General features: G+C 43.8%; 1 protein-coding gene across 6 annotated transcripts in view; it reads left to right on the plus strand.

Moving 5' to 3' along the window:
- The first annotated feature begins 1,545 nt into the window (after window positions 1-1,545).
- Window positions 1,546-13,271, plus strand: part of LOC147033581 (E3 ubiquitin-protein ligase TRIM62-like) — a 38,755-nt gene continuing 27,029 nt past the window's right edge. The window contains exons 1-4 of one of the 6 annotated variants that reach the window (XM_085856606.1): window positions 1,546-1,678; window positions 3,631-4,264; window positions 10,933-11,028; window positions 12,873-13,106. In XM_085856606.1, the coding sequence (XP_085712732.1) occupies window positions 3,695-4,264; window positions 10,933-11,028; window positions 12,873-13,106 (900 nt within the window). In that variant the 5' untranslated portion in view covers window positions 1,546-1,678; window positions 3,631-3,694. Of the gene's footprint in view, window positions 1,863-3,630; window positions 4,265-10,932; window positions 11,029-12,872; window positions 13,107-13,271 lie in introns of all 6 variants that reach the window. The other 5 variants (XM_085856632.1, XM_085856613.1, XM_085856640.1 and 2 more) reach the window with 5 other exon arrangements.

Raw genomic sequence — 13,271 nt, forward strand, 5'->3', positions numbered from 1 at the left:
TCACTTCTGAGGCAAAATCGCAACGTGCACTATGGAGTAGACTGGCGCTTTGAGCTTCCACCGTCTACCCGAGGCCAGACATGTGCGGCGTGTCACGTACGCTTTTGCACCCAGGTGGGCGGGCTGTACAGGCGTCTGGCCGAAACCCGGCCCAGGATGGCGGACCACGTGAGGGGTCGGGGCCAGTCGGAACGCCGACTCGGGCGATGACGTCGGATTCGGCATGGCCCCTCCCCCGAGCTCCGGGCTCTATAAAACACGGAAAAGTCCTCCATGAGGGTTGTTGTGTGTGTTCGGTGTGGGTGTCTTCACGCGGAGTGTTCCTGCTACTTGACTCCGCCCACACGACCGTGCTTCCTGCTTCTCGACCAAGCCTCTTGGCTGGTCCTGCCTACTGCTCCACCCTCGCCCTCTGGACTCCTCCCTTCTCCACTCAAGCTCCTCCTGCTTGGAACACAATCTCCACACGTACGGCTGTGACCAGAACAACGCGGCTATTGTCAGGTACTGCACCACAGAGCATCCCTCCCCCGAAACACCCAGGTACCCAAAACTATAACCTCAACCCCTCCCTCGCTGCAAAAGTCCTTTTTTTCATTGGGGTTTCTTCTTTTTTGTGTGTGTCTGAGTGTGCTGGCACCTGTCTGTTAAGTAAGCCTGTAGGAACTGGAACTGCATTAAGTTTTCATTGCATTAACTGTACATTAATATTTACATTACATTTCTCTGCATTGCATTAACTGCATTAAGTTTTCAAGGAACTGCATTAATCTTTTATTGTTGTTACTGTTAATAATCTCGCGTCAAGTGTGCACTGTGTCTGCTTTAGTAAGTTGCTTGTATAATTGTCGCACCCCCCACACCCCTCTCCTCTTTCCCTGCGTTACATACCCAATGAACCGTTGTTGTGCCGCATGCTTTTCCTCGCTTGCTGTAAATAAATAATTGTTGTAGAAATGTTCCCAGCTCGACTTTGTCTGTCTTTTCCCTCATTGGTCCAGCATGGTTCAAATCCAGGTTTAGCCGGGTCTTTTTTCCCAACGGTCCGTTCCTTCTCGCCGGGACGTCCTTGGCAGTGGCGCTTGGCTGCATCCGATCCGGAAAGGTGATCCAGTTCGGGCAAGGGGTACTGAGGGCATGGTTCCCCGCTGGTTAATTAGGGAAACCGATTCCATAGGTGGGAGACCCTCGGTCACGCGGTTGAGTTATTTGTGTCCACGGTCGGTTAAGCGACCCGCCGCATCACGGAATTATCCATAAAGGTCGGTGTATGGTCATGCCTCCCAGTCTCCGTCAGCACATGCTCTCCGATGTGCGACAGATAACTGTGCGTGTCCAAGGTGAACTTTCGGAACTCGAACCACGATAGCATCGGATAAACATCCGTGGATCCGGATCAATGAAGATGTTTGTTTTGATTGAACGGACAGACACAGAATTACATCAAAATGGCGGAAATCTTCTCAAGTGGTTTGGTTGTTACAAACACGAGAACAAAAATAAGTGGAAAACTTCCCGATTGAAGTCGGTTCGGTATATTGAGTGTTGGGAGGACGTGAACGGATGGAACGGCATTACGTCATCACGTCATGATGACGTTGCAGGAACGTCGCTCGTCTGATTCTCGGAAGTGTTGGCGCGTTTTACAGACTTAAACGGGCGCGATCTCATCCACCCGGTGAATACCTCGTCGGTGATGAAGTGATTGAGGTGTTTTTTTTGCAATGATCGTGTTTATTTCATTATGAGTGTATTGTACCCTTCGCCGATTGTCATTCGCACTTTGATGGGAGTGCGCGCTCCTGTGACACGGAGAGGTACACTGGGGGGAACTTTACCCCTGGTCGGGCTTACCTCGCCAGGTAGGTCAATGCGAAGGAACCAGACCCAGAGTTATCACATCTTTGGGGGAAGGAAAATGTATTTTTCCGCCTCTCCTCGTCACCCCGACCTTCACGGTGTGCTTGTGAAGAGGGTTTTTCTTGTGCCAGGACTGGGTGAATGGCACTTGCCAGTCCTCCTCCTCTCTCTTCGTCTTCATCTGGTTCTTCTTCTTCTCCTTATTGTCCTCCTCCTCCTCCTCCTTCTTCCTCTTCATCCTACCTCCTAGTCTTCTTCTTCGTCTTTTTTTTAATTCCTCTTCTTCCTCCTCTTCCTCTTATTCCTCTTATTCCTCTTCTTCCTCTTCATCCTACCTCCTAGTCTTCTTCTTCATCTTCTTTTTTTATTCCTCCTATTCCTAGTCTTCTTCTTCGTCTTCCTCTTATTCCTCTTATTCCTCTTATTCCTAGTCTTCTTCTTCGTCTTCCTCTTATTCCTAGTCTTCTTCTTCGTCTTCTTTTTTTTTATTCCTAGTCTTCTTCTTCGTCTTCTTTTTTTATTCCTCTTATTCCTCCTCATCCTACCTCCTCGTCTTCTTAGTCTTCTTTCTTCTTCGTCTTTTCTTCGTCTTTTGTCGTATTCTTCTGATTCGTATTCTTCTACTTCGTCCTTCATCTTTTGTCCTTCTTCTTCTGTTCATCATCTTCGTCGTTCTAGTCTTCTTCGTCCGTCCTTCGTCTCCTTCGTCCTAGTCTTCTTCATCCTATTTTTCTTATTCTTCTTCCTCTTCATCCTAGTCTTCTTGTTCTTCCTCTTCGTCCTTTTCTTCTTGTTCTTGTTCTTCTTCCTCTTCGTCCTTTTCTTCTTATTCCTCTTCTTGTTCTTCTTCCTCTGCGTCCTTTTCTTCTTGTTCTTCTTCCTCTTCTTTTGTTCTTCCTCTTCGTCCTTTTCTTCTTGTTATTCTTCCTCTTCGTCCTTGTCTTCTTCTTGTTCCTCCTCTTCGTTCTTGTCTGATTCTTCTTATTCGTCTTCCTCTTCGTCCTTGTCTTCTTCTTATTATTCCTTTTCGTCCTTGTCTTATTTTTCTTCTTAGTCTTCCTCTTCGTCCTTGTCTTTCCTTTTCTTTTGTCATCTTTTTTTTTTTCCTCATCCTTTTCAGCTTTGTCTCCTTCTTCCTCATCCTTTTCAGCTTCTTATTCTTATTCTCTCTTCTATTCTCCTTTCTTTTTTTTTTTTTATTCTAGCATTCTGCCATTTCTCGTCTCAAACAAATTGATTTGATTTTGGTAAAGATCCCAATTTGGATCTGTATATGATAATTATTTAATTATTTTGTGATTCTTCACCATTGAGAGATGGACCGAAAACGATTTATAGCATGATATTCCAAAAGTTGTGGACGTGAATTAATCGCGTGATGACAAAACCTAGTGGATCAGTTGGGTGGGTGACAAGAACAAAGCGATTATAATTTAGTTCAGGTCCGGATGAGGATCCAGCCGATCATTGGGATTTAAAATGTCAACTGGACAGCCTAGCGGAGGTATGTGCTCTATCGAGTGCCGTTGTAGATCAATATCTTTCCTGATTACACACTTGCCATTTAGCTGCTTGGTTTGAATTTACCGAAGAAGTGCTGTTCTGTGACCGTGTCAGCGAAGTGAGATGCAGCTTTGAGAATGCATCCTTTAAATGGAGACTTAAAGTTGGCAATCTGATGCATGTGTGTACTTTCAACATCGGATTGTTTGATTCCTATCTCTGATGTAATTGTTCTCCATTCTAATTTACTTGTTTTCTTCCCTGAAGGTTTTCTTTCACTCTCCAGGTGCAGGTTTCAACACTGCTGCACACCCTTCTCTGATCCAACGGAATGGCTTCTTCTTCTATAAATATTGGAGTTAGTACGGATGAACTCACATGCACCGTGTGTCTTGAACTTTTAAACGAGCCTGTAACGCTGACCTGTGGCCACTCGTTTTGTCATTTGTGTGTTGAGGAATACTGGAAAACCAAGCAACAAGTCCAAGCCTTTTTTTGTCCAAACTGCCGTGAGGTATTTCCTCAAAAGCCAAAACTCAAAAAGAATGTGATGCTTGCTAGTTTGGTAGAACAGGTGAAGATGAGACAGAAAGAAGTTGAATTGAAGGTTGATGTGAAGGACAGTGGAAGTCACTGTGAGTCATGTAATAGAGAGGCAGCCAAGCTGTGTGTACCGTGTGAGATCCTATGCTGTGAGAAGCATGTGAAGCCTCACAAACAGAAAGGGCACAAACTGGTCGAGCCGGGAAAAGATGTGGGAGAACTGAGATGCCCCGATCATAAAAATTCAATTCTACTCTATTGCATCGATGATGGGAAATTGATGTGCCTGATGTGCATGGATGGACGACATCAGGACCACAAAGTTGTTGCCATGAAGATTGCACATATTGAACTCAAGGTAAAGTCGAGAAATTAATCGAGTTTGTGTTTTTACACTTTTTCATGACTCTGGTATTGCTAATTTTAATTTTGAGTGAATCATTTTCATATTCATTGTTGGGTTGGGATATATACAGCTCTGGAAAAAAATAAGAGACCACTCCAAAAAAAATTTAAACAAGTGGTGCCAGGCACAACAAATCCTGCCCATTTAAGGCATAAAGTTATTTTGGGAATCAAATTTAAATTTGACACATCCTGAACCTGAATGTTGATAAGGAATATTTTAGTCTTAGTTTGAAGTCAATTAAACCATTTTTGACGAAGTTATGACTGTAAAATGATTTTGACCTTTCAAGGCCACATAAGGTCAAAGGTGTCAAATGAAAGCCAATAAAGGACTTGATATATGTCTTCCATGGTAAACACGCATATTCCTAACCTTTTTTGATTTATAATGGAAAATATGTAATTTTGACCGATGACCATGACCCCCAAAACTTCAGGCCCTACCGATCTTCACAAATATGCATTTTTCCCTGTAGGAATGGGTAGGATTATAAGTGACAAATAGAATAAGGTTCACTCGAAGTTTGGTTTGAAGTAAGTCAGATCATTTTTGACGAAGTTATGAGTGAAAAACGATTTTGATCTTTTCGTGACCTTGACCTTGACCTTTGATCTAATTGGACCCAAAAGTTAATGGGGTCGTCCAAGGTTCATTGCCCACCTGTGGATATAATTTGATAGTGTTTGCTAAAGCCGTTTTGCCGTAAAGTTCTTAACAGACAGACAAACAGACAAACAAACCGGACGATTACAATATCCCGCTCCCTCCCTCCGGGGGGAGGGGAGGTGGGCGGGATAATCAGCATCTCTACATGTATGGCAATGAATTGCTCAAACAAGTCCCGACTTGTCTGTGGGCGACACATCCCAACGATGTCGGCCAAATTAAAGGCATGAATCCAGTCAAGATCACTATAGATCCAGAAAAGAAACTGCCTCGAAAACCGCAATACCCTTTGTCTCCAGAAGCAGAAGTAGGAATTGCTCCCGTCGTGGAAGCGCTATTGAGACAAGGGATAATCATTCTCACCGTTAGTCAATGTAATACACCGATCCTACCTGTGAGAAAACCTGGGAAGTCAACGTGGAGATTCGTACAGGATTTGAGGGCAGTGAATGACGCGGTAATTCCAGCTTTTCCTGCAATTGCAAATCCAACTACCATTCTATCAAGCATCCCAAGTACTACTACCTATTTTAGTGTTGTGGATCTTTGTTCAGCTTTTTTTAGTATACCGATAGCCAAATAAGTACAGTTTCTGTTTGCATTCATCTACCAGGGAAGGCAATACACTTGGACTGTATTGCCCCAGGGGTATTGTGAAAGTCCAACATTATTCTCGAGGGTCCTCAAAGACGACTTGGATGATGTAGTTTTCCCTTGTGAATCCACACTGATTCAATATGTTGACGACCTACTGATCTGTTCAGCGTCAAAAGACGCATGCGAACAAGATACATTGACATTGTTGAGGGCCTTCGCCAGAAAAGGACACAAAGCATCGAGAGCTAAATTGCAGTTTTGCCAAGAAGAAGTGAAATATTTGGGACATATTCTGAAGGGAGATACAAGACGCATCTCCCCTGAACGTATAGCGGCAATATTAAAACTGCCCAAGCCAACTACTGCTAAACAGATGAGGTCTTTCCTCGGAATGACCGGCTATTGCAGACAGTGGATACCAGATTATGCGGCCTTAGTGCGCTCCCTGGTGGACATTGGTTCGGCAAACGCGCCCAGCCCACTTGCGTGGACACAAAATGCAGACAAGGCTTTTGTAACGATAAAGCAAACTCTTTCTTCGGCTCCCGCTCTGGGTTTACCAAACTATGAAAAACCTTTCCATTTGTATGCATGTGAGAGACAGGGTAAGTCAGCACAATCTGTGCTGACACAGAAGCACGGAAATAAATTGCGGCCTGTTGCATATTACAGTACTAGATTGGATCCAGTAGCGCAAGGATTCCCCCCTTGTCTCAAGGCAGTAGCAGCCGCTTCGCTCGCGGTGCAGGCAACAGAAGCACTCGTCGCGGGAAACACTTTGATTCTCCTGGTACCGCATGCAGTGACAGCTGTACTGTTAAAAACAAAAACACAGCATTTGTCGGTTTCAAGAGCAACGACATACGAATTCTCACTCACAGCACCCACGAACATTACAATTAGAAGATGCGCACCGCTGAACCCCGCTAGTTTGTTTCCAGGAGTACAAGATGGTGATCCTCACAATTGTGAAGAGATAATCGCCCACACGTGTCTACCCCGTCCTGACTTGAGAGACACACCAATCCAAAATTCTGAATTGATTCTATATGTCGACGGTTCATCATCACGTGCACCTGATGGATATCTATTAACAGGCTACGCCGTTTGCTCTAATCACGAAGTAATCGAAAGCGGGAGATTGGCTGAGAGCTGCTCCGCACAGCAGGCAGAACTGTTCCCCCTCACTCGTGCATGCCATTTAGTCAAAGGCCAAATAGTGACAATTTACACTGATTCCGACTATGCCTTTGGTGCTGTACACGAATTCGGAACACTCTGGCGCGAAAGGGGTTTTATAACATCATCAGGTGCGCGGGTGAGGAATGGAGCATGGATTGCAAATCTGCTGGAAGCGATACTTGTGCCTCACCAAATTGCAGTGGTTAAATGTGACGCCCACACCGGGAGATCTGATGACGTCTCACGGGGAAATGCCAGGGCAGATGTAGCTGCAAAATCTGCTGCCCACACCAGAGCTCTTTAATATCACAATGTGTATTGAGACAAGAGGCGACGCCGACCATTGACGATGTAAACACTTTACAGACGGCTGTTAGTGCTAAAGAACGAGATTTGTGGATATTGGCTGGATGTGAATTTGAAAATGAATCCAAATTATGGAGATCATCTGATGGTCGTGTGGTGGCACCAAGAGCTCTATTACCTTGGCTCGCCCGATTGGCACATGGGGCCGGGCATACTAGCAAAGGGGGCATGAGTGCTTCAATTGGGAGACAGTGGTTTGCCCCGGGGTTTAGTCCAATTGAAAGACATGTCATATTTGCCAAAAACATAACCCAGCAAGGGGGGTGGAGATGGCCCCAGGGGGTCATCCAATTCCATTCGGACCTTTTGTTCATATCCAGATGGATTTTGTTCAGTTTCCAAAATGCTGCGGTTTTGAATTTGCTTTAGTCATCGTCGATTTGTTCACCAAGTGGGTTGAGGCTTACCCTTGTCGGAAAGCAGATGCCATTACTGTGGTTAAACTGTTGATGAAGGATTTCATCTGTCGGTTTGGAATACCTTGTAGGATCTCCAGTGACCAAGGTACTCATTTCACAGCTGAAGTGGTGAAAGAAATGTGTCGCGTATTGCAAATCGAGCAACATTTTGACTGCCCGTACCATCCGCAATCTGCGGGGGCAGTAGAGAGGCAGAATGGATTTCTAAAGAATATACTGGCCAAGATTTGTCAACAAACTGGATTAAAATGGCCAGATGCTCTGCCAATTGCTCTCATGACTATGAGATCTACCACAAATCGAAACACTGGCTTATCTCCGCATGAGATTCTGATGGGAAGACCAATGAGATTACCGAACTCATCTCCTTTGACAACAAAAGACATGGACGACACGTTGCTTACGTTCTGTGTCTCTCTGACTCGCGCTATAAAAACTTTTTATGCACAGGTGAAACAAGCTCTGCCAGAACCAGCCACGTCTGATCATCACAACTTCAAACCCGGAGACTTTGTTTATGTGAAAATTTACAAAAGGAAGAACTCTCTTCAAGCACGTTGGTGTGGGCCGTTTCTAATACTGCTAACTACCCATAAGGCTGTGAAGTGTAAAGGAAGAGCAACATGGATCCATGCCACACATTGCAAACTGGCACACGGCCAAAAAGAACCCGAGGAGAACACTGCTTCCTGATAACTTTAATGGTTCTTTCCATTGCAGGATTATTTGTACTACTAAATGCAGGTTGTACAATGTGCACTTGGTCTGTTAAACCGATAAGTACTGTCTGTGACCAACGTTATTTGCATGTGCTTTGGAGATGGGCCTGTCTGACTGCCCACCAAACTAAGCCTCGGGCATTCAGAGACCGAAGAAGCTTAACGAGCAGAGTGGGTTCACCACATGGAATAAACACTTATCTGGCTCTTTCTTGTAAACACGCGAAGGCTTTGAATAAAACCGATTGCTGGGTTTGTACTAAGATACCTCATTCAGCAGTTACTGGAATACCGCTTCTGGCAATACCATTCAATCTGAGTGAGTGGTGTGGATACTGGGCAAAGGAAAAGAACTGGGATAAACAAGATAATAACCTTGACGACCACATCGTTACCAATGGAAATGGAAATTTCCTCCAACGAAATTTCAGTAACTGGTTTTGGCCAAATTTTAATGTAAGTAAAATGCCTCCACATTTTATGGTTGAACGGGCGACAGAAAAACCGGAACGATGCTTGGTGCAAGAGGCATGGGGAGAAAGAAGGTTAGGAAATTCTGAATGCAGTAATTATGTTTATGAAAATCACACCATGGGACCACAAGTCGCTTTAAATAATACCTATTTCATGTGTGGAAATCGAGCCTACCCATGGCTTCCAGTTAATTGGAGTGGATCTCGTTTCTTGTCATTCATTTTGCCGCATATGCGCCTGCTATCTAAGTCACCTTTTGAGCATTTGAAATGGGGTAAACGGAGTTTCACGTCAACTAAATTGTTCTTCATGATTTTAATCCCTCACTACGGTGTAGGACAAACGTCTGCGGGATTGGCAGAGTTAGCTGCTTCGCTTGAATCATTGGCAAATAAAACTGCTCTAGGCATGGTTGATATCAACTCGGAGGTAGTCACCATTCGTGCAGTTTCAATGCAAAACCGAGTTGCGCTCGACCTCATTCTCGCGGCTCAAGGAGGAACGTGTGTTGTAATTAACTCTGAGTGTTGTACTTGTATCCCTGATAACTAGGAGAAAATCACAAACATAGCTGACAACATTAAGCAAGAAGGAGCCAAGTATCACAATTATTTTACGAAAGACGGGCTTTATTCCTGGTTTGACGGGATTTTTGGAGGATGGGGGACTACCCAATTGCATTGGATTTCCGTTGGGTTATTGTGGATCATCATTGCAGTGGTGCTTGTTAGACGTGCAACAATTACAATGCCGACATTGATTGTTTCTTGTCTAAAAAAGAATACTGCTAGAAAGGTGATGGTGGCCCAAGAACCACCCTCCTACCCAGGTTTTGACACTGAGTCCTACGACTCTTATGAGATAGAACCTGAACTTGGAAATCCATAAGTAGCACAAATGAATGTGTTCAATATTCATGGGAATTGTCATTCCACTTTTGCCCATCTGCTCTGTTCCCGAAATAGGTTGTTGAAAATCAGCTGTGCAGCCCAACGGGTAGCCTTATCTTCTATCGGCCTAGGGGCCTACCGGAACCTCGACCAGGTCCAAAGCTGTACAACCACATGAAGCCACCTGGCTTGTGGGACAGGAAAGGCTTAGGGACTGAGCTCTACGATGTGAAAGAGGGGGGATGTGACTACCCAAGAAAATGGGCACACTCGAACGCAAGAGAAAATGTATTTCCAAGTGACAGAAATCGTTAAACTTAAGTTGTGTTGCCTTTTTAGGCAACAAGGGCGGAGTGTTGGGGAAATTATTACTCTTTAGACAAGAAACCTTTGCCTCAGTCTGAGTAGGTCAAAGTGTTTGTTTTTTACTCTCTACTGTTCTATTATTTAATTGTTAAGGCCGACCACCTACTTATAATCTTGTCTTTCTTTGACACTTTGGACATTGTTTGGTTCTTTTGCAAGTACAAGGTGACCGGGCTGATAAGCTGTACATTCTGTTCTTTGCTATCAAAAGCCCTCTCTACTCTAAAATGGTATGTATATGTATATATATGTATATGTATATATATATATATATATATATATATATATATATATATATATATATATATATATATATATATATATATATATATATATATATATATATATGAGCGGAGATCAGGGGGAGAACGAGAGGATAGACAGCAAATAAATTGTACAAAAGAAAACTCCTTGTGAACATTGATTTTACTGGATTTCTGTGGTTTATTTATTACGATACATGCAAAACCGAGTCGGCTTGACGTTGAACCCTCGACGAAGACAAGATCCCTCAACAACCTAAAGAATCCTTGACGATCACGACGAGGTTCGAGGACAAAAATCCACATCAATATCCCTGTGTGTCGTCAAAGGCGACCAGGGTTGGCGTCAGGAAGGGCGTCCGGCCATAAAACATTGCCTCAAGAAGAAGCTAACCCCTGCTCAGCAGGGGAAAATGGCTGTAAAAACAGCTGTTTTTACATGCTATTTAAAGAAATTATAACATGACACAGTTTCTTTCAATCTCGGGAGTATCCTTACCATGTATCTTTTTGATCGCCTGACATATCTCTGTAATTATGGCAGTCTTTGCAGTCGTCCATCTGTGAGGCTGCTGGGGTAGTGTGTTATCGGTGATTGCAGCATTCCCATTGTCTTATCGTTTCGCAACAAAGATGTGCAAATCTTCTGTACTGGTCCTTCTTTATTCTGTGCAGGGCGTTTTGACTGAAAATTGTTCTCAAGTATCAAAATCAAAGCAGCACCTTCAGTCCCAACTCTATCAGCTGCAGCAGGAGGTGAAGGACACTCGGGTAAGAAACACCACCGTGGTGAAGCACCGAGATCACCTCTGCCCCTTTCCACATTTGCGACCCAACCACTTTGGCCCAGGACCATTTTATTCCGGAACCAGGAAGGTCTAATCTTTTCCATTCCAATAGAATAGAGATGTGAAAGTTTTCTTCTTGAAATGCTTTGTAGTTGTTGCTTAAATCTGCTCATTGATAAGTGCGTTTAGGGTTAGGCATGCGGTTCGGCATAAATATTTGTAAAGGAGTGAGGGTCAAAGCTTGTGGAGGAGTGGATCAGGACATAACAGAATAAAAAGAACAGCAGGGTAGAGAATTGGGGGAGGTGGGCTTGGGAATCGTTAATGGGGGTAGAAAATAATAATGGTTGTGGAGCACTTTTGAAGCCCTCGATGGAGGAATGGGATTGAATTGACTGAAGAAGTTGGTTCCACAGGTGGAGAGAGGACCAAATGAGTGGAGGTGGCAATTGGTCTGGATTTTTGGAGTCTCACCAGAAGCGAATTGCTGGCAGACCCCATGCGCCCTGAAGAAACATAGGTGGGACAAAGCACAGGAAGGACAGAGGGAGCGAGACCAGAAAGGAGGTGGTAGAAGAAAAAGAAACCACATTCCTGTCTGCGATAGGAAAGTGATAGGCTCAGAGGCTCAGCTTCACTGTGGGAGATACCAATGATTTTGAAGGGCTTGATTTCCACGACGTTGAGGTGTGAGGCAGGAGTGCAAATCCAAAACTGAAGAGCAGTACTTCATGCAGCCGAAGAAGACCTTGCAAGTAGTTAAATGTTCAGTTGTGCCACGGAAAGACTTTGCACGATGAAGTCGGCAGCTGGCTTTGGAGGCCATTTTTGATGTGTGGTTTGGCGAAGAAAAATCATGGCAGATGAAGAGGCCCAAAAGTTTGAGTGGCTGAACTTCTTCAAGAGGATTGTTGAGGAAGTAGGTGGAAGGGTTCACCAGACGGTCCTTTCAGAGAGACGGAGTGAAAGTGTGAGATTTGTCAGGACTGAAGCTCATATTCCAAGTGTTTGACCAGCTTTAAATTTTTGTCAATACAAGGTCTGAAGAGAGGGAAGAAGCTGCTCCCTGCAGATATGAAAGATGAGGGATGTTCCAGAGAGTCAGAAAGATTGTTGATGAAGATCAACAATGATCTGTATGTGTTGGTGATTTGTGTCGTAGCTTCGCAATGAGATACTGCCTTGGGGCACTCCAACCTTAACAGGGAGACTAGATGAAAGGATCCTGTTGAGAGCCACACATTTGTTATGGGAGTAGAGGAAGTCAGTAAGCCATGTGCGGAGTTGATTGGATGCCATCATCAGGGATAATGTATCCAGGGTTATGTGAGTCTTGAAATCTCTCCTGATTCTCAATTGCTGTGTGTTCTGCATTGGTGAAAGCACCATCCTGCTACCCCTTATCAAATAATCATTAGTGTGCCAAAAGCTTTGACATTTTATTGACAGACTTTATCTGGACCTAAATATGTGTGAATATTTATTTATGATTAATAAGTTGTTAATAATGAGTTTTCATTTCTTGAGATTTTTTGTGATTGATCACTGATCAGTGATTCTGTCCTTAAAATGTAAACAATTTAAAATCCATTTCGACGATTCTGGATTTCGTAAAAGTTGAATATTTTTATTATTAGAATCCTGGACCAAAAAAGCTTTGCAAATAAGTGTCCACTCCTACTTCATTGTGTCCTTGCAAACCTGTGCATGGAATTTGGTGTCCTGACCCCTTCATCGAAAACTCATTTCACTCCTTGTAAATTTTACATTTCCCCTCGAAGTTTATTCTTTACTCCTCACCAAAATCAAACGAATAATTCCTCTCAGCACGCAGGCAAAGGGACTGAAGACCGGTTGGAGGCGAAGCGAAGGATGCTGTACCAATATGTGGATGAAGCTGTGGATACGTTTAAGAGTCGGGTCCACAAAGTGCAAGAGAAGAAGCTTTTTCTGCTCGAGAAGCAGATTGAGAAGCTGCAGCAACAGATGGAGTATCTCTTCAAGGCAGAATCCTTACTGGAAACATCACTGCAGGAGCTGGAGGCCATTTCCTTTCTGGGGGTGAGTTTTCTTGTGAATATATTCCAAATGTTGTAATGTTTAATCGAAAAGATTAAAGAGGGCTGTACCATGTCTGTTTAATCCTGAACGTTTTGCATTGAGAGCTTATTGCAGGTGAATGTTGGGGACGATGCTTTTTGCAGTGAATTTAAGTTAAGGTAGACT

This window comes from Eptatretus burgeri, chromosome 2 (assembly GCF_056783735.1).
Source record: "Eptatretus burgeri isolate ZD-2024b chromosome 2, Ebu_testis_v1, whole genome shotgun sequence".
Taxonomy (NCBI): Eukaryota; Metazoa; Chordata; class Myxini; order Myxiniformes; family Myxinidae; genus Eptatretus; species Eptatretus burgeri.